General features: G+C 39.0%; 1 protein-coding gene across 5 annotated transcripts in view; it reads right to left on the bottom strand.

The window, feature by feature from the left end:
• The window catches only part of LOC136881973 (zinc finger protein 860), a 147,436-nt gene that overhangs the window by 57,411 nt on the left and 67,291 nt on the right, over window positions 1-22,734 (bottom strand). For 4 of the 5 annotated variants that reach the window (XM_067154446.2, XM_067154448.2, XM_067154445.2 and 1 more), the window contains one exon: window positions 2,474-2,563. In XM_067154446.2, the coding sequence (XP_067010547.2) occupies window positions 2,474-2,563 (90 nt within the window). Of the gene's footprint in view, window positions 1-2,473; window positions 2,564-9,496; window positions 10,134-22,734 lie in introns of those variants that run through there. The other variant, XM_067154447.2, reaches the window with a different exon arrangement.

Below are 22,734 nucleotides of genomic sequence, written 5' to 3'. Positions count from 1 at the left end.
TATTAGACGTGAAGTAGCTGCCAAACATGAAAAATCTAAAGTAGACATTTCGCAAACACATCCATAACGTGATTATCAACCTGCTCAACAACGACTGAAATCGAGAAGTTTTCTTCATTCTACTGAGTGCCTTTCGGAATCACCTCAATCATCAAGACTAACTTCCTGGAGATCCAGAAACCTTCATCTCAATGGATGGATGGATCCATCTGAAACTCTTCCAGCCAGTTATGAAGAGTCATGGTCTAGATGGAAGAGTCTGAACAGGCTACGGTCTGGGGTTGTTCGATCCAAGAACAATATGAAGAAGTGGGGGTCTATCTGAAGAGTCAACCCTCTATGCCTGCGGAGAAGAACAAACCATGGTTCACCTCCTTAGTTGCAACTCCTGCCCTCTCGTTTGCACCATGCAAGAAGGCCACACCAAATGGTCGAGATCTTGCCAAATTCGGGTTCAATATGGTATAATTGTTATTTTGAATGTACCTCTATTATATTTTTTAACCAGTTAGGCCTATTTAATTATTTCTCTTTTAACTAACAATTTATATGATGTATTGCTTCTGATACGAATAAATAAATAAACTCTCAGAAATCACATATCGCACCATGGTCTAACTGAAAAAAAAAAGGCCAGGATAAAAGGCATACATATCTACAGTTTCAATGTGAACAGACCATTAAATTTAAAATCTTAAACTAAAAATAAACCATTAAAATTGTTACAAGAAAAAGTACCTAAACACTTTCATTTATGACGCATACATACGAATAATAATACAGTAAAACGTCAATATCTCTAACCTCCATTACTCGAATTTTCAGTATCTCAAACAAACTTAGATTTTCCGGCCAGCCGTTAGTCCTATTCTTCACGTGTATTAATTATTTATTCTCAAAATTTGGTTATACGAATTTCTCGATTTCTCAAAGCAAACATGTCCTCCCTTGAAGCAAAAAATACTCTAACTCGAATTTTGTGCAACATTAACTGTGCAATACAGCATTTGTGGTTTGTGAGCAACAGTTAACAAGTAAAGAAAGGGTTACAGTGAAGCTGGAAAGTAATATGACGGGAACGGAAAAACTCTAACTTCTAGTGAACGGCAAATTGGCAAAGCCTCGCCCTTTCTCAGGTGTCAATCAGCGGTCACGTACCAAAGCAAGCCCAGAAGTCGCGGGTGACGAGCTCCATTTACGAAACTCAGCTTCGTGGTATTGACGAGAAGTTTCAACATGAATGGAGGAAAGGTTAACCACAAAAAACACAAGAGACTATCGGATTTTTTCCAAACGTTTTAACGGAGCTATGTTTCTTGTTTCACTCCTGTATGCACTGTATCCTGTCTTCTAAAAAGTTACTATAATAAGTGTTATAATTAAAGTGATGCCGTAAAATGAGTTTCTTTGTATATTTTTAAGTACTGTTAAACATAATGTATTCAGTAAAATCCCATAGATATATATGATTCAATTATGTGCTATATATGCTCAAAAATGGTATTCTCTATATCTCGAAATTTCAATAACGTGAAATAAAATTTATCTCCCGAGGTGATCCGCATAATAGTTTCCTTTATTAGACTATAAAATGAACGGAAATTTAATTTTATAGGTATCCCTGAACAGTTGGAGATAACGTTTGTTATATTTTTTGGCCATAACATGAAGAGAAAGTACCAGAAACTGTCACCGACACAACTTCCTGAAATACATATACATTCAAATCGTTAAAATTATGAAATAAGAATGAACAAAAATGCACTGAAATACGCAAAACTACCGCATACAAAACAGATTGGCATGTTCTCATACATTATTAACATACGACTTTGACACGGGGAAAAGCACAGAACCGCTAGAAAAAACACGTGGCACACAACTCCAACGAAATTTCGCACAGAAACGATGTTAATAGTGCGCGAACCACACGATAAGAAACTCATTCTTTCGTCCCAATTAACTGAGTCGCTAGCACTCGCTAGCTTCTCTTGCTTGTAGGACGATTGCCGTCTGAATCCCCAGCTGTAAAGCACACATCCTGCTGTAGCGAGCAGGAAACACAATACACTTGCGAAATAAAGCATAAAATAAAAACGCTTGAAAATGAGGTTGGGTAAATTACACATGCACATAACAATTTATCCTTCATCCTATGGGAAGAGTATTGACTGTACTCGAGGTTATATTGGTCAAAAATAGGAAGAATTAAAAATAAATCGGAAAATCGGAAGACGAGTCAAAAAACTGAAAGTTTCCGGGTAAATCGGAAGGGTTGGCAGTTATGTGACTATGAATTCAGCCCTAAATAATGAATTGAAAATCTCTTTCTTGCTAAGTCAAATTGTACATAGTCTTAGGCATGTGGCCCAGATTCTCCAGCATTTTCAGCTATTTCCCAATTTCAACAAATATCACCATTTTCTGAATAACAGGTAACAGGTAATGACAAGTCTGAAAAATAAGCACTTACCGATGCATTTTCTTCAGTGAAGGGTTCAGTCTTAACGATGACAGCTTCAGGTTCTCCACTGGTCTCAAACAGAGGATTCCCTACCCTTTCCTAAAAAAAAAAAATCACAGATGGTTAAGGATTTGTCATTCAAGAACTCTTCACATAACATTCTCTAAAGCGTTAAGAATTAAACTTGGAGACAAAATCTCAAATGAGTGTAGTTGATATTTCATATTTCTGTACATAACAGGCATACTTCCCCAACACAGCAGACCGTAACAGAATAATCGCTGTTACATAATATTCACAGAGAAAACTTTAATAGTAAAGATGATGATAATTTAAAACCATAAGCATGTATAAAACTATCAATTAGGTGTACTGTAAGTCTTCTCCCTTCAATTCCTCCCACAAGTTTTATAGATGTTCAAGTTTTTGCAATAACAACAATAATGATGATGATTGTTTCTGAGGAAATGGAACTAGATTATTAAATACTCTTAACTCTAATCAGGAAAGAAAAGAGGTGGGGGGGGGTCCAACACTTTGAAGACTGAGGATATTGGTCATACAAACAGAAAGGGCATGGAAGTGTGAAATTTTAAGACTTGCACTCTAACATCGTTGGGAGTGGACAGAACAAGAATACAAGGGAGATAGGATAGGGCAGACAAAAGTGAAAAAACCTGCAAAAGAGGAACTTACTTTTTTTTTGACTAGTGGCTTTATCAAGATAAGAATTAAGTATAATTTTTTTTTTCACCTGATCGATACTTTTATTATTTAACCTTAGGCTAAATTTTATGCCATTAAAAATGACAATACATATTTCAATTGCTTGGCAATCATCATCAGTTGCTTATCTTAGAGCTTAGGCGAAAAAGCATAAAACAATTCATAATTAAAATTTGTTGGTAAAGGACACTTAATGGTGAGGGAGGGTGGGGGTGGGGGGGGGGGGGTGGGGAGGGGGATGTTAAAATTAGATATACAAATTAAAAAGCTATTTGTAAACTAGAACTTCCTAAAATTCCTTCTATGGCACTACACTAGTTCTTCATTAGGTTGACTGTGTTTCACTCAAGGCTCAGTTCACTTGTCTTGATTATATGTTGTCCTTCATTTTTCTAGATCATTCTTAGTGTCCGCTAGAAGAATTTATGCTGACTACGGTCGAATTTGTTCAGTTTTCATTTAGACGGATAGTTTGAAGTACAGCCTGTAACCGGCAGGAAAGATAATTATTAATTAAGATTTTTGTTTGAGATTCTGTTATCCAAAGAAATTGTACGTATTTGAAAAGAGTTGTAAAGGCCGAAACTTACCCCAATTCAATTGTTCGTTGCGTAAATTTATTCTAAATCATTAAAAGATTGACACATTTGGTGTGACCTGAAACCGGCAGAAGAACGTGTTGGTTAATTAAGAGATTCTGGAAACAGGTTTCTTGCACGGAGTTATTTTGCCGTAAAGAAACTATTTTAAACTTACCCCTGTCCAATTTGTTCTGGTTGCGAAGTTTACTTGTTTGTTTCTGTCTCTGCCGTCTTCGACCTAGTGTAATAGCTGTGTGACGAGTGCGTTTTACTGGCTTGGCTTGGAGGGGGAAGGGGAAGTGAGAGTGTGTTGTCATTTGTTGTCGAGTTAAGGGGATTGGTTTCTATTTGTGACGTAGCTGCTTTGTGATAGGTTCCTACTTTCACTGGGCGTATTCGATTGCTTTTTAATACTTCCATGTATCTTAAAATGTGTTCAAATAAGGGGTTTCTTTGTTCATTTGTTTCATATAATTTTTATTCTTATTAAACATTTTGTCCAGAAATATGTGTATACTTTCCAAACTATTCATTAGTCTTCCCTTATTGTCTTTTGATAATTACGATATCCTGGTTGATGCTTGTAAATTTGTGTCCTGTCTCTCTCATGTGTTCGCCCATTGCCGAAAACCTCCTGTGTGTCTGCATTAATATGCCCCCGATATCTTATTATGAAATTGCGCCTGGATTACCCGACATGTGGCCCGACACTGATCACATGTTAACTTGTAAATTCCTGAGTTTTGGAACTTACTTTCATTATTCTCGTTGACCTTGCTATGATTAAAGAACCTGTGTCTAGTGTTGTTGTTCGTTGAGAATGCTATCTCAATGTCATGTTTCCTGAACAAGTTTGTGATTGTACAAATGTTCGAATTATTAAAAGTGAACCTCACATATTTTTTGGTGCGTTTTGTTTATTTAGTTAGACTTGTTTGCTGTTTATATTTGCGTTTAGTGCTTAGTCCGTTGATCATTTTTAAATTAAAGGTGTTAAGGATGGCTTGTTGTCGAATGAAATTAAGTTCTTCATTCCTCTCTTTATCGGTTAACGGAATTTCGAAGGCTCCGAAATTTGACAGGGAAAACCGGAGTACCCGGAGAAAAATCTGTCCCACCTGAGCTTTGTCCAGCACAAATTTCACATGGAGTGACCAGGATTTAAACCACGAAACCCAGCGGTGAGAGGCCGGCGCGCTGCCGCCTGAGCCACAGAGGCTCTCATTTCTCAACAATAACTGCTTGTATTATTCTTAAACTTTTAAATAGATTTAAAAAAACCCTCGGGGATGATTTATATTTGTACATAATGTACAACTTCAAAATTTTACCATTAAAAGTTAACCTTTTTTGAAGTCTTCCCTTCATTCAGCCTCTAGTCTGATGAATGGATCCCCCCCCCCCCCATGTACCTATTGTAGTTCAGTACAACATTTGAGTTCATCACTACCTGATGATTTATTCTGGTCACGTGGTTTCAGCAATTGTATCTGAGGAAGCAGAACTTTATTTTGCTGAGTTTTCTTATCTTTCTCTGAAGCCACAGAGAGGTAGGAAGACCTTCCACTAGAAATGAATGCATCCATATTTAATTTTTACAGAATATGAACAGATAAATGATTTTCTGTTTCATCTGACTGTGCCAGTTTAAAAACAAAACAAAAAATCTCACCAACATGCCAGCAGGAGTGGACATGCAATAGCATTCACTTCACTTAAGCAATCTAGATGAGGAGACCCAGATGGTTTTGCCATGTCATATGGACAAGATTCTACAGACATCTTTTCAGCTGAGTGTAGCACAGTGGAAAGTTCAAAGGAGAGCACCCTAGAAGATACGGACTGAACATATAAGAATGCCACATGAAAAACCTAACGTTTAAAGAAGAGAAAATATGTTCACGACGGGTCCCTCACAGCTTGAAGGCTGTACAGAAGCAAAAATGCTTGGAAGATACAAAGTTGCTAAAACAAAGATTTAATGCGGAAGTTTAGGGATTCTTGAGTTGAACTGTTGCTATGGATGAAATGTGCACTAAAGACTTCAAGCCAGAGTTGAATGCACAGTCTAACGTGGGAAGGGGGCATCATCGTCTTCCCCATGACCAAAATTATGACATTTGCTTATGATTACCAAGGAATCATCATGTCAAGAGTTTCACATGGAACAAGCATCCGAGCAATCAGTTTATTACCGTGATAGGTTACTCGAGCCGGGTCCAATGCTGGCAAACCATCCGAGGAGAGGTTAAGATCGTACGGCCACGACATGAGAACCCGTCGAACCTGGATGTCTATTATAAATACAGATCTGCAGGAATCTCAAATACGCGCTGGTTCTACCATCGGCTTGTGAAGGAGCAGATAACTTGCCCGCAATGTAAAAGGTTATTTCTGATCAATGACTTCCAGGTAGGCCTAATGCTATCAGCATTGTCAGTTATCCGAAGCGTAACTTATTGAGCATTGCAAGGGTCAGATGAGAGTTTAAATACTAGATATTTCTTGCACAAATCTGTTCTTAGATCTTTGATTATATTCATAAGACCACTAATAGTTATAAATTTCATAGTGTTCCGTATTGAAGTGGGATTACAGTAAATTAAAGTTATCAAATGTCCACCTATTCAATGCAATAATATTTTATTGCGAGTCAATCATATGTCATAAGGGTACTAGTTTCGGCATCTGTAATATGCCATCATCAACCCTAGATGCAAATTGAACAATTCCATATTCGTACCTAAAGCAATTTAAAACACATTTTAAAACATGTTATGAAACACATTACTAGCAACTACTATGATGCATGAAATGAGTAAAAATTATGGTACAACTGAAATGCTGCAGTGTAAAATTCATAAAAAAAACTTTTGACAATTCCGTTGTAAAGTTATTATGTAATGTCCAGACTGTGTATGTCCAGGTTAAGTGAAATCCATACTATTTTTGTGTTGTCAATATGAGTTGGCACTTGTTCACTTGAATTAGGTGGTTCCAAAGAAGTTTTAACTGGTCATATGAGGATCATAGTATGATTTGAGACTAAGATTAGCACTTCAATTTGAAACCTGAGGAAATAAACAGAAAGCCAAATCAGGCAGGGAAGTTAGTGGAAGCAATGTATGGAAATGGCTTATGACATGTAACTCACAATAAAATATTGCATTGAATAGGTGGACATTTGGAAATCGTAATTTACTTCATAAGACCACATAACAAATTTGCCACCTGAATTGTTAGTTTCACAATGCTCACGCGTAACTTTGCTGGCGATATACTAAGCACATGCAGGTATTGGAAAACAAGACTGTTGAAATGAGTTTCATATTCTTGAAAATGCATAGCACCAAAATCGAAATGGAGAATTTGCTGAAAATTAGTTGAGCCAATTCCTGTATATCTGTGTCTAGCTCCTGATAGCTACCCAATGTTTATGTGTGCAAGTGGTAGCATGCTTAGTGCCAAAGAATATGGCATAAGCCTAGTGTAGACACTCCGCTCACTGCATACGGAGACTCGGCGGCAGGAGATGCCCTGTTATTCCTGTTCTATGCGTAGTTCACGGAATTGCCGATAGGAGCGTCTTTACGAACTGCGAACTGTTACCAACTGTTAAGGAAATATCCAACGAAAAGCACGAGAGCTACACCATCCCGGCATTTAGAGGAAGGTTACAACCACTAAATTATATTTCTTCTTGCCGTGCGAGCAGTATGCGCTGCGGTGACAGTTCAAAGCCTCTCGAAGGGAGTGTGAGCCCCAAAAGGAGCCCGTCCTCATGTCATAACTTGGCTTGGATTTGCAAAGATAGGTCACAGTTACTAACAGAGCTTTCTCTTGTGTTTTTACTTTGTTCGGGTTGGTAACGGAGGCAGTGAGTTACGACTTCTCGGAATGATACACTGTCGGTCAATGGCTGTGCTCGTAGCTGGCCAGCTAATGGACAATGGCACATGAAAACTTTCATTAGTTTATAAAAATAAATGTACCTTTCTGGGCAGGTTGGGTGGGGCCCCGGCATTCATAATGAACACATCCCTCTTCTGAAAGGATTTTAAGGTAAAATTCATATATATTTCTTCGCAAAGTTATGTGTTATATGCTGGGAGTGTCTACACTAGGCGTGTACCGAATATACAACTCAGTGTAGTTTAGAGGTTTTTGGGTTAGTTTTATACAGAAGCGAACTATTTGGGGGATGACAATGCTTTGTGCACGGCCCTCTTCGAGAGAGCTCTCATACTCATATCGATACACAGCACCTCAATCTTAATTAAAAATTTGCTGATAATTATTTAAGCCAACCCTTCCAAATTGGTGTCTAGGTCAAAGTAGGTACCGAACACTTACATGTAGGTGATAGCATGCAAGGCGTAGTTCCAAAGGAAATACAGCTCCAGATAGCTTCAATGCAGCTACCTAGTTTACCAATAGATGGCAGAACTGGTACTATTTGCAACAACAGCCTGATACAAGAAATACTGGCAACCCTAGGAGTAACACCAAATGAAAGGGAGCAATTCTTCCGCAAGTTGACCACGTATAGCATGGCTCGCACAATGTCAAACATTAAACAAACAATATGGCGTGCCTCAGACGATGTAACAGATATTAAATGAACAACATGGCATGTGTCGTGACGTCTGAACCAGCTATACAGAGCTACCAACCTAAGAATATCTAGTGACAAGACCATTGGTCTGGATACGTAACGCCCGGCTCGTGACAAGACCATTGGCCTAGGCTCAAGCCAAGGGGCTCTGGGGGCAAGCCCCCACGTTAGAGCAGCAAAGCGGCCCTAGGCCTCTAGTATCCCGCGTGACAACACCATTGGTCTGGATTGGTTAGGTCCGGCTGGTGTCAAAACCACTGGTCTGGATAGGTTCGGTCCAGCTAGTGTCCAAACCACTGGTCTGGATAGGTTAGGTTCAGCTAGTACCCAAAACCACTGGTCTGGATAGGTTAGGTTCAGCTAGTGCCCAAAAGCACTTGTCTGGCTAGGTTAGGTCCGGCTAGTGCCCAAAACCACTGGTCTGGATAGGTTAGGTCGAGATAGTGACAAGACCATTGATCTTAATTATAGGAAAGTCCCTAAATTTATGTTCATCTACACACTTTTCATGACAGAGACCGAATGATCAAAAACGTGCCTTAATTATGGCGGGGATACAATTTCACCTAATGTGGTACCCTGTGGCCACAGATCACGCGATCTCTAGCAGAAAAAAATTACAGAGACTTCACAGCTGGCCAATAGGAACAAAGATAATGGTGGCAATTTGTCCTTTCATGCTGTTTCGCTTTCAATTCTCCGATATAAGTAAAATTGCTTTTCGGGGCAGGATGGTGTGTTTCTAGCAAGCGTAGAGGATCCTTCCTCTCTGCTACTTCAGGTATTGTAAAACATTACTTTTCAATCATTTCTAATTATTCCCATCAGCGGCCGTTGTCGCTCCTGCATCCTGCACTGGCATGAGCGGACCATGAGTTCAGGTGGTAAGAATTGTTGATACAATTGTTGGACGGTGGGTGCCATTCATTCGGCGTTCGATCGGGTGTGAACGAGAATTTATCACCATTCCCTCCACCAAATAACTAGGGATGTGAGTGTGTGTACACAGTAAAAACACATTTACATATAACCGTTGGTCTGACGGGTTGGGGTGCCAGTGGCACACATCGTTCTAGAGTTCTACAGAATTTTTAAAAACTGAATGTTTACCTTGTTAACAGCACGTCCCCATATCCTGGAGTGTACACTGGCGCCCAGAGTTGATCCTCGATTCGACGAAGTGTCATTTCGCCGTTGAATAGATTTGTACATTCTTAAAGAATGTAATCGACGCTGTCTTTCTACATGTATTTCAAATAGCCTACGAAGGGCATGCCTAATTTTGTCTACAAAAAGACGCTTTTCGCGCTGTGTTTCATTCCGCCTTCGAACGTAGAGTCTTTCCCGGTTCTTGGAAAGTCGAATTTCGCGTTCTTCTGAAGACTCCCTTTGCCTCCGAGAAGCAATGGCTTCTCTATTATAACCAAGTCTGATTTCCCTCGCCCTCACACTTTCATTAGCACGTAATTTACGGGATGATTTAGCTGACCGTGTAATTCGACCAAGCGAAGCCTTTTTCTTCATAGTGAGTCAGAATCTATAAGGAATCAATTCACTCCATACGAAAAGGTTATGAAGCAACTCGCAATGATGAACTACAATCCATAAACCTATCCTCAAACGTGAAACAAAACAAAATTAAATCGAGCACCGAATTAAGATTATTTACCCTCGCAGGATATAACCAAAGGGACATAACGAAGATTGGTTCACACAAGAGAAACCCGACAAGGACATTGCGTAAAACTTTCATACCATTTGAGCGAAAGTGAGGTTAGACATCCAACATGGCGTGACTCGGGTGACGTTACGTAACACTCAGGAGGCTTGCCAACTTACGCATTCCGGTGACAAGAACATTGGGATCGGAGGCTCTGCGGCGGGTAGGCTCTTTTTTTTTTTTTCTTTTCCGTTCACGAGATCGCCGAAAGGAGCGTCAACCAGCGAACTGTCACCAACTGTTACGACATTATGCGATACTAGTAAATTACATTTTTTTTTTCCTTGCCGTGCGGGCAGTATGCGCCGCGGCGATAGTCAAGAGCCTCTAGAAGGGAGTGTGGCCCCCCGGCCACTGTTCTCATGACAGAGCTTGGCCTGGATTTGCAAAGATAGGTTACAGCTACATTCTTTTTTCCTTGGCGTGCGAGGTAACACCGTGTTTTTATAAATACTTCTTCTTGAATGCTGGTTCTGTCACATATATGCTTGACTGCTTGCTCTGTCGCTCGTAACGAAATAAACGAGGACGCCATGACCGGCGTTGCCAACACCTGACGACGAACTGGTTAAAACCACTGCCTTCGTGATGTACGTGATGTGATATTACGAAGGCAGTGCTAAAACCGACTGCCAAAATGGGCAGAAACGACTAAATTATATAAAGTAGCTTGCAAAGTCACTATATGCAGGACTATAAATCATAAGACAGTGTAGGTTCACACACAAACGGAACGTTTTTAAGTGTAACAGCTACGGAGAAAAAATTTAAAGGAACAAGTTGTTTTAATGATACTGACTCGCCTAACAAAATATATGTGTAGGCAATAGTGATGAGCGATACAGTGATTTGTGAGTCACAGCGTGATTTGATATCGTGATTTTCTGATATCAGTGATTTTTAGTCGTGACGTGATCACAATCACTGCATCGTCCGTGCTGCTTGGTGCTTGTTATTTGTAGCTCGTGATCAAGAGAATGCCTTGTTATTGTGACTAGGCTATCTCTGTGTAAACATTTATAAGAAAATCAGCCACCTAAGGGTTTGCATTTAATAAACAGCCTACATTTTGGTTGCATTACAGACACGGTCGTTGCCAATTTACTTCTAGGCGTACAAACATAATCATTTTATTATTTACATTCGTTTTTTGTAGACATGCCGAAGTTCAACCAATATGTCAAGGAAAAAAAAGGATCAACATTGGTAACAGTCGTGTTTTATACTGTAACCGATTATTTGGTATGTGCTAGGAAATGAAATTCTACACATTTATCTGGCACAAGTGAAAAATATAATGATGAATGACTATTCCCAGCCACCTAATGTAAGGTTAACGATACCAGTACCGGCAGTAATTTAGAAAAATATATGGTATGGAAAGGCGTTGACCCAGCTGCGTGAGGGCAATTGGGAAGCTACAATGAGGAGCGGTCTAAGAGGCACGGCAATACACTTGAGGGATGTGACGTGCTTACCACACGGCTATCTAATATCTGCAAGCCTAGAGCTGCGCAGCAGCTGTAAATGAAAGCCAAGATCTTTCGAGGCCTGGAGTGTTCTTGTTCTTAATTAACTTTAGAGTAGTAGTGGTTTAAATGAAATAATTTTAAATTACAAATTTTATTCATTAGCTATTCCTTATCTTAGTCTAATTTTCATCACATTATTGTGTTTTAGATTTCACAAGAGCATGCTGATAGTGCTAGTCACAAAGCAAAATCAACCATGAAAAGTAACACTGGACAGACTCTGCTCACACAAAGTATACCTCCCACAATCCACACTACCGTAGTTTCTATGCTCATATGTTTAGAGCCCTAGTTGCTGAAAATATCCCCTGGAATTCTGTGCATAGTCATGTTTTCAGAGATTTGTTTACAGAAATACACCAACAAATAAGAAAAACTACTTAGATATAGGAGGTAATTTTGCCAGGACAGAGGATATTTGGGAGTCCTTACATAGGGTTGTATGTGGACAAAACCAGCAACTCTGTGGGCAGGTACATTGCTAATCTTGTAGTAGGAAAACTGGAACCCAATTGGCATTTACTGCTCTCCTTTGTTCTAAGCAGCTTCAGAAAATAGAGCAAAGCATTGTGTACATCATCAACAAGGAGTTCCAGTTGTTGTATCCTGGGAGTGTTGATGATTATAAAGACCTTCTCCTTGTCTCCAATGCTGCTTCCTACATGATTGCTACTCTATCTCTCGTTAAAACTTTCTACCCTTCTTTAATGTCCATGTTACTTGCATGGCCCATGCCTTGCACAGACTCACAGAAATAGTTAGGGCCAAGTTGCCTGCAGTAAATAATCTGATTTCAACAACGAAGAGAGTGTTCTGTAAGCTTCCATCAAGAATAGCCATCTTCTGAGAGAAATTCCCCTCTATTCTTTTCCACCACAGCCAATCATCAGCCGTTGGGGTTCCTCAATGGAAGCTGCCCTGTATTATATCGAACATCTGTGATAGACAATATGCCTTTAACAGACAACTCTGCATGTGTGTCGAATGGGCAAAGATCTGCTAAAGGATTATTCCAGTGTTCAGAGAGACATTGCATATATTCAGGCAAATTTTTCATTTCTTCCAGTCAATCATTACAAAAATAGGAAAAAAAGTAGAGCCTCAAACAGATATATTTTGTAATTAAGGAAGCTGAGAATATTATACAAAGTACTAGGGGTAAAGTAAGGGATAAAATAAAAGACAGGTGGGCTAGTGTATTGCAGAAGAATCTAGGTAATTCAGTGCAGGAAAGAATATATCAGGTAATGGATGGGGAAAAGTAGACGTACCTAGTGAAATTGAACTGAAAAATGTAGTAAATTTTGCTATGCCCCTCCAACATCTGTGAGTGTAGAGCGCATTTTTTCTGCTTTAAAAATTGTTTTAACAGACAAAAGACGCAGCCTGACTGTGGAAAATTTGGAGAAGATTATTGTTATGTGCTGTAAAGCAAACTACGACTGAAAAGTGCAGTAGGAATGTTCCTCTCAAATAAATATGCATACCAGTACTATGCATTTAATTTAATTTTAGTACAGTACTCATGAAAATTTTTTGTTTCCTAATCCATAGCTGTTTGTAATAAACGCCTGTTTAATTATGCCTTCATTTTGCAACTATTCCTATTTAGAAATGGTAGCCTATACCACATTACTGTACTTAACGTAAAAAAATATATCACATTACAGTGTAGGTCTATATTGTCATATTTTAAAGTCGATTTTCTGCCTATTTTAAAAGCATATTTGAAGTGCCTATATTCTCTTTTAAAAACCTATTTACTTGTTTAAAAGGCCATTTTAGGTGCCTAAAACATTTTTTTAGAGTCTAAAATCCCAGGTCTGTATCATCAGATACATGCCGATTGTTGACTACTGCTTTCTTGCAAAGCAAGTGAGAGGTGCTTGTATTCCAAATGATTATTCAGATTTGAAGTACTTCTTTTTAAGACAATTTCTGTTTGCTCATATTACATATTGTGAAATTTTCATCCACTTCTTTAAAGGACTGCTACAGGTCACTGTTCTTCCTTTTTCTAGAAAACGCCATTTCAGTCAACTTGCCTCCTAATACTGAGCTTCAGTGACAATATGCCCCCGGGCATTCCAAAATACAGGAGAAATACATGTTTGTTACTATTCTAGGAGAGTCCCGTGTACCACGATTTCTTTGAACGCGCGCTTAAAAATAATACCACATTGCGAGTCAACTAACAATTTCCTGAAACTGATATTGCAAGCGATGTCGAGGATTATAAGTGTTTCAGTTGTTAATATATTCGGGAGGAATGTGCTCAATTCCTACAAATACATTATATACTGAACGATATGTTGACGTCCTTAAAAAATTAAATCAACAAATGTCCATACTGTTGGTAATCATGGCGATGCTGCTTCCTTGAACGCATCGCTTCGCATGGATACCGTTGCGGCAGCACATGTCGTGATATCACGACTGATCACAACATCGATCACAGACACAGTTTAGGTAGCAACATTCTAGTTCTGTATATGGAGTTAAGAGGGCGCACGATGATCACTTGAGGTGAAATCACGACTGATCACAGTGATAGCGTAGACAGTAACAGTCGTTACTCGTGATTTCTTGATATCAGTGAAAAAATCACAGTTCGTGAAATATCGCCCATCACTAGTAGGCAACATCATCCTCATCAAATGCACCCATTCCAGATGCATTTGGGATGTCCGTTAATTTTTCTGAAGTCTTATAAGCTGCACTGTGTCCTAAAAACTCGAACATCCGATAAAACCTATATATATATATATATATATTAAAAATTGAAAAAAAATGCATAGTGTTTAGTTTAAACCTTCCGATCTTCTTTGTTTTTTTAACGATATTAACATTACTGAACGCACGCTCGATTTCTAAATTTGAATGAAGCAGAGTTAGAGACGGAAGAGTAAATGAGACCAATTCTATACCGGTAATTCTCTACCGGAGCATCTTTATACTGAATACATATTACCCAGAATTCAGTCGTGGACGACCCACTTCTAAAAACAGGCATTCCTCCATTGATTTTCAATTTTGAAAGAAATGATACTGTATACGTTTCGCAGAGAACTATGCTCGACGTCATCGGAAGAAAATCTCGTCTGTCCATGAGAAAGGCTTCTTGTAGTTCTTACACAATGACATTTTGAAATTTAGACGTTAGAAGTGGAAATGGTACGTTCACTCGTCACCAGATTGCTCCCTGGACGTGGCACCAAATACAGTAGAGACAATACACGACACTGAGCGAGATATTGAGGGACAGCTATTGGAGCTCACTCTAGCGGATAGACCTGAACGGTACTGATTCTGTCATAAGAGCACGTGTATTTTTGTGTGAAGTTTTTGGTGTTATTTATGCGTTTTCAGAGAGTTGACATAATTAAATAGTAGCGTGTGTCATTCCTTGATATCTCCTCTCAACATGAGGGGAAAGGTATGTGCTGTGTTTGGCTGCAGTAATTACGAAGTAGAGAAAAATGCGCGCTCGTTCTTCAGGTTCCCTCATGACAAGAACATGTAAGTAATATTGTGTTTGCATATATATTCTTCCAGTGACAGAGATTTTTATAGTACTTCATAATCTTCTGACCTGCTCGACCCATGTTTTAACGGGCTTAAAATATAATACGCATATTTTATTGTATAGTGCAGCAGTTAACCTTCAATACCGATGTGTTGTTGTAGGTGTGATCTGTGGGGTTTGAAATGTCACAGAAGCGATTTGGATAAAGTGTACAAGAAAGAAGGGACGTTACGCTTGTATAAGAATTATAAGATCTGTTCAGATCTTTTCCATGCCAGCGACTTTAAAAATTCTCGACTATATAGCCAAGGGTATGTTACATTTTTACTCTAATTGTACGTAAGTATTCCTCAAAGCATCACTATCGACAACATTTTCAAACTTTTCTTTCTTTTATCCCTCTTCTCAGATTAAAGCCGGGATTTTATAGATTTTCTTTCTGTTAGTAGGCTTCATGTTAAAAGGAACATTGTCCAGCTATTAAATGTTAATTCATTGCATCATATGTGTAAGGAATGTGTCGATATTTTTATTGACAAATGTCTTAATGTGATGATACATTGTTTCTAAATGAGGAAAAAAGACAAATCCAACCGTAAGACTTCAGGCAGCTATGCTAAAGCTAAAAAAGTAATGCATAAATGAAAGATCAAGCCATTTCACAGCAGTCCATTTCACACCTTGTTTATATGTCTAATTTCAGTCTTTGAATAATAGCCTTTTAAATAATTCTTCATTAATTTATCCATAATTGCTTTAGCAACTTCGAAGTTAATATCTCAATACCACTGTCTTTCTAGACGTAATTTATTTAACCATTTCCGTATATACATTTCCATTGATATTTGAATTTAGCGCGGTTTGTTCAGGTCAAGTCACTAGGAGCGCCACCGTCGAATTGTCTCCCATTTTAGCAAGGCGAAATCCCTAAGTGTCGTGTATTGTCTCTACTGTATTTGGTGGCACAGCGCTAGCGTTCGAAGCGGAAGCTGACCGAACCATCAGAATCAGTCTAACGAGGGAAGTACCCCAGCTCGAACGGCTAAAACCGACTGGAAGTGCGCTTAACATACGAAGATATGTCTGTTCTACTACCCATCAAGGGCATTTATCTGTAAAACCCCACATTAGTGTACAATCAATGTTTGGAAGTTACGGCGTACAAAGACTGCAGGAACACAATTCGCAGCAGAAACTACCCTGCAACAGGCACTTCGCACCATTATAGTAACAAGAAACAGATTTTTTAAAAAGGTTGCAGGTCGATAGATGCAGAGTGGGTTGTCCCATAAGCTCTGTACTCTGACCGGCCAACCAAGCAGAGGAAAGTTGGCCACAGCTCTACCGTGGCTCTACGCCTCTGCATTCGGGGGACGGGTCTGGGGCACAGTGCCGGACTTCACGCCTGGCCCCACCCGTCGGCTGTCCTGAGAATGGTTTTCCATTCTCCTGCACTAAGGCGAATGCTGGGACAGTTTGTATAGTAATAGCCACGTAACGAAATACCCCAGAAAGTAAATATCGCCGCCCGATGCTCTTCTTTTCTCTATTTTGTAATGGCTGATCACTGCTGCCAACCTGCCTGGTTACATATTAAAATCACCAGACATAACCAAACAAACTAACCTCAATGTAAACACCGATAATAAATGTTTCCCTACCCTAGTAAATGATAAAAGTTAAGATGAAATAAATCAAGATATTCATAATTAAGTCGGTTTCCACGCTCAATGAGAAATTTAGGAAATAAACACCCTTTCTCACTCAAATTAATGTTACATATATCTGTCTTTATTTTGATATGCAGTAGGCGTACTATAACCATATTCTTGAAAATAGGGGCGTGTTAAACGATGCAATTTGTTTAATAAGTCTTTGCAGTGTGATTTTCGAAAGTCCAATGACTTCCCTTTCTTTTGCGCGAACATTTCCTTCTCTCTTCAATACCGGTAACCCGTAGCCTAAGGAGAGAGATTGGGCATATTTTCAGCCTGCAGGCTGGTTATATCTTCACGGTTATCAGGAAACATATAGGAATACTAATGTGCCAAGCTACGTAAACGGAAATTAGGTCAGCTTCAAGCTCACTGCACAATTGAATATTAGTTCTACTATCTACTTCTATCGTTTTCACATACACCGAGGTGCCAGTATTTCGTCCCGCAAGAGTTCTTTATGTACCAGTAGATCTAGACATGAGGCTGGAGTATTTGAGCACTTTCAAATACCGCCGAACTCGAATCCGCCAACATGAGCTAGTCATACATTCTCTCCTTCACTCGCTTAAAATAATGTTAAACATTTCCTGCCTTTATTCTGATTCTGATGTATGCATTACTATAACTGCATTCTTAAAGAAAGGGGGGAGGGAATATAGATTGAATAATTCATTGCGGTTTCTGCAAGTTCAAGGACTTACCACATAAGACATATGTCCTTCCTTTTAATAATAATGCTAACAGCTTTACATCCCACTAAGAACTTTTACGGTTTTCGGCATTTGGCATTTTAAACATATTTTCAGCTTACAAGTTGGTGTATCTCAAGCTTACAACATTACCAGATTTTTACATATATATTGGCTTAAATCACATGAAGACAGGTTGTGATGCAAGAATTGGATAGGAAAGAGGGCTAGGATTTAAGATGTAAATAAGCGTACAGACACAGCACTAGCCTGAAATGAAAATGACGGGCAAAAAAAAACTTCAGACCTGCCAACTGTGGGGTTCGAATACATCACCATCTCCTGAAACCAAGCTAACAGCAATGTGATCAAACTGCACAGCCAGTTCACTCAGTTTCCTATGACGCGTAATAGGCCTACCACATGGGCGACCCACTTACCTGTATATGGATCTTCAATTCTTCAATTATACATGTATGCAAAAACATTATGCACCTTAGTAAGAGGTACTTCCCTAGTTGGTTCTCTGATTGGTGCACGTATAACAAATATGTTTGGGAAGAAATACTTTTATTTTATATTTATTTATATCATAAAGAAGTCATGTTGTCATAGCAAAACGAATACGCAACGAAGAAATGAATCCGAAGAGATAAGCATTATTTACTGCATTAAATATTAGTTTATTTACATGTTAAGCGATATGTAGTAGTAATAACAATAACAACAACAAACGTGTGCAATAAGGAAAAAGGAAATAAATACAAGTAAATATAAATATAATTTACAACATTTAGAGCCATTCCATGGTCACTGAATTACAAAGCAGGGGTATGAATAAACAAACATAATAAACATGAATACTAATATTTAAAAAGCAAAAAGCAAAGTCATCTCCGTACAAACCATGAAAGCCATTGGAAAGGGGGAAGGTGAAGGCTTCCACTATCCATGACGTTGGCACTTGGTGGGGTGGGGTGGAGTGGTTAGCTCAACGCATGACCGCCTTTGCCCCCAATAGTTAACTGGTACTCATTTATCATACGCAAAACATTCCTTCCAAATTACGTTAAACCTCTGTCACTCATTATTATTATTATTATTAATAAATTGCAAATGGGAAATACCCCGGTGGCAACGGTCACTTACAGTAATGTGATAATAAAGTTAACATAATTACCCAACTACAACAAAGAAACAAACAAACAAACAAACAAACAAACAAACAACAAGAGTACAAGAAGCAGATATATGGAAGGAAAATATAACAAGAATTACTGCTAGTTTAATATTCTAAATCGAGCAACATCATATACAAATTCACACACAACTTAAGTATTTACAGTGCTTAACAATTTGGCTTACAATATTATAGGTTGACCTTACTACTAGCTTAACATTATAAGTGATAATAAAGTGAAGTTAAACCGTAATTACCCTACAACAACAACAACAACAACATTACAACAAGCAAGAAATACTACTAATTAAACTTTCTAAATCCAGTGTCATTATATACATATTCACACACAACTTAAGTATTTCCAGTACTTAACACCACAAATTACAATACTATAGATTGAACTTACTACTAGCTTAACACTACAAGTGATAATAAAGTTAAATCATACTACCCAACAACTACAACAACTCAAGTACAAAAAGGAATTCCATGGAAAAAAATATTACAAGAAATACTACTAGTCATTCTAAATCCAGCATCATGTACAGTTTCATACACAATTTAATTATTTCCAATACATCCGTATGCTGGTTTCTGGCCCTAATTTTATGCTTATGATAATTTCTCGATAAGTATGAGGGAGGTTAGATAGATAGATAGATAAAGAATGGGTGAACCCTGCCTTCGCAGGGCTCCACACGTAGGTCTGTGAAGACCCTTTGTGTCCCTTAAACGGGTTTGCCTAGTCCAGACCTAGTGCTCCTATAAAGGATACCAGTGCCCGGATGTTGGCATTCCTGATGTCTTCCAGGCTCACGAAATGTGAGCCAAGGTATCGATGTCTAGTGCTTGCAAGAGCCTCACACTGACATAACACATGCGCGGAGGTCTCCTCCTCCCTACCGCATCTTCTACACATCGGATCCTGACTGATTTTCATGATGTGTAGGTGTCTCTGTAAGGTATTGTGGCCTGTCAACAGTCCAACTACCATTCGCATTCTGGTCCTATTCAAATTTATCAGGACCTTTTTATAACTTTGGCTAGGCCCTTTGATAAGTTCACGTGCCTGCCTTGCTATAGTTAACCTCTTCCAAATGTCTTAAGTGAGACTGGTTTGTCCACTGGGATATTACCAGTTTCACGCTTCGGAGTGACACTCCCAGGAAGGGCTCTGGTCCTATAAAAGGACCTTTTGAGCCTTGTTTCGCTAGTTTGTCAGCTTCTTCATTTCCACTGATACCTGTGTGCCCAGGGACCCGTAATAGGGTAACTGAGCTAAATTCACACAGCTGATCTAACATCCTTTGGCATTCCCATACCATTTTTGATGTTGTTTTAACTGCACATAGTGCTTTTAACGCTTCCTGGCTATCGCTGCAAATAGTGATACAATGAGGGAGGTTATAACCTATTCCTAATACAACTCCAAGCAGCCCTTCCCGTATAGCTCTTATAAAGACCACACAGGCGAGCTCTAGTTCTTCTAGATTCAAGACTTTCCCAATTAATGGTATTCCTTCTATTCCCAGTTACGAAACGCATCGCTCTTCTTTGAACTTTCTCTAGGGAATTTATTAAACCAACATGCAGATCCATATTCGAGAATGGGTCTTACAACGTATTTATCAGGTTTATTTAAACCTACTAGGGTGGTGAGCACATAAATAAGAATTCAATGAAAGTATTTTCCTTCTGGACCTTCATGCCAGACAGATTTTTTTTTTTAAACAAATTTTTTTTCACTATAATATGATTTATCTATAGAGCAAAACCGCTATGCAGTGTGCGTATCATAGCAATCGAGATGGAATTGGTAATGTACTATGTATCTGTAGAGCCTATATACGACTTTTTACAATTACTTCTAAAGTGAATTTCAGCTGTGTGACAACGCTGAAAAGACTATGGACTTAGAGATTGGCATTCCTGAAGAGGGTTTTCTACACTTTCCCATTTTCACACATTGATTCAAGAGTCTGTATTGACTTGTGACAAAACGACTGTATTCTTCCGAAAACCACTGATAGGGACAGGTTTGGTTGTGATCCACCGAAAACAAATTATAATGACCGGTTAGGTAGTGATCCATCGAAAACCACTGATTGTCGCAGGGTTAGGTTAGGTTTGACAGGATTTGTAATTGAGCGACTGTTGTCATTGAAAAAACTGTCGTGACGACTGAAGGCAATAAACATAAAACTGAATCCATTGGTCTACAAAGTTTTCATTCAGTAGATACGCTAGGAACTGGCGAACCAAAACCGTACATACAAAGTTTACAGGAATCAACAAAACAGGATATTAATTCGTGGTACTCATTGTTCTTTAAAGAGAAGAAATATCCTGTCAACAATAGCTGCAGTGAACATGCTTTTTCACTATTATTGTCTGGCCCCATGGCTAAATGGTTAGCGTGCTGGCCTTTGGTCACAGGGTGTGGGTTTGATTCTCGACAGGGTGGGGAATTTGAACCACCGTTGGTTAATTTCTCTGGCACGGGGGCTGGGTGTATGTCGTCTTCATCAACATTTCACTATTATTGTGTAAAATAGAAACTTACTAGTTTTGACAAGTACAGTATGTTCAACAGCGACTCCTGAATGATGACGCGCAGGATGTCCAACCTCACTAATCTATGTTCCAGACTATTTCTACTTAAAAAATTGTATTTGTCCTTTAATGTGATTTTGCAATTTTTGCTGAATATTTATGTGGCTGAAATGAAGGTGGATAAGCTACATGGTCTCCTTTATATAGGAAGAATGTATCGTGGAAATTAACTCAATTTCGGTTTCATGTACATTACAGTTTCTCTAAGATATATTGATAGTAATTCAGTCATGTACGACGACGATGTATTTCATGGTAAAGACAGCTGCCTCTGTGGATCAGTGGTAGAGTGACGGCCTCCGAATCCCAATATAGCGGGTTCAAACCCGGCAGAGGTAGTCGGATTTTTGAAGGGCAGAAAAAAGTCCATTCGACACTTCATGTCGTACGATGTCGGCATGTAAAAGATCTCTGGTGACGCATTTGGTGTTTACCCGACAAAATTCATTAAATCTCAGCCACAGACGCCCAAGAGAGTTTCGGTTTACTCAGTCTGCCATCTAGTGGGCCTAGAGTATAACGGAACGTCAAAATTGACGAGCAGACAGCCAGATGGCGTCAACTTGAAATGTCTGCACATGGTAGCTGAGGCCATACGATTATTATTATTATTATTATTATTGTTATTATGGTAAAGACAAATTACTTTGCAATGCTATCTATCTTAATGGTAATGTACTATGTACCTCTACTAGTGTAGGCTACTGAGTGCTTGATTCGAAGCAGTGTATCGATTCATTCAGTGTCCGAGTGAATCGATTCACAGGAACGGCAAGCTCATGGCACACAAATCATGCACAATCACGGCTCAGTGAGCCACACGACACACACGGCTCCTTATAGGCACACTGGACACTGGCGGGGAGTCGAGCTTTCGCTGCAGTGAGCCACAGTGAATCATGGCACACTGAAAGAATCGTACGCAGTCATGGATCAGTGAGACACAACACACACATGGTTCATTATCGGTACACTGGACATTGGCGGGGAGCCGAACTTCCTCTGAAGCAATACATACAGAGTCATGGTACACTGAAAAAATCGTATGCTATAATGGACTCTCGAGCTCAGCTCATTTGAAAATAATACCTATTCGCATCCACTGTCCTCTTCTTACAGGGAGTTTTAAACAATACATGGATTTATTTGCAGTGTTAAAAAGATAGAACACAATTCCAAAGTACCTAGGTTGTAAGTAGGTAGTCAATTAGGTTATTCTAATTACTGTATTAGTTTAATCAATCAGTATCTTTATAACTAGTTGACGTTCGACAATTACTTAAACTCAGCTCTCTAGCCTCCACACCTGGCTGAGTGGCTCAAACGGTCGAGGCGCTGGCCTTCTGAACCCAACTTGGCAGGGCCGA

Source organism: Anabrus simplex, chromosome 10 (genome assembly GCF_040414725.1).
Source record: "Anabrus simplex isolate iqAnaSimp1 chromosome 10, ASM4041472v1, whole genome shotgun sequence".
In the NCBI taxonomy this organism is placed as follows: Eukaryota; Metazoa; Arthropoda; class Insecta; order Orthoptera; family Tettigoniidae; genus Anabrus; species Anabrus simplex.
Note: the sequence above shows the minus strand (reverse complement) of the source record. Positions and strands in the feature narration are given on the sequence as shown.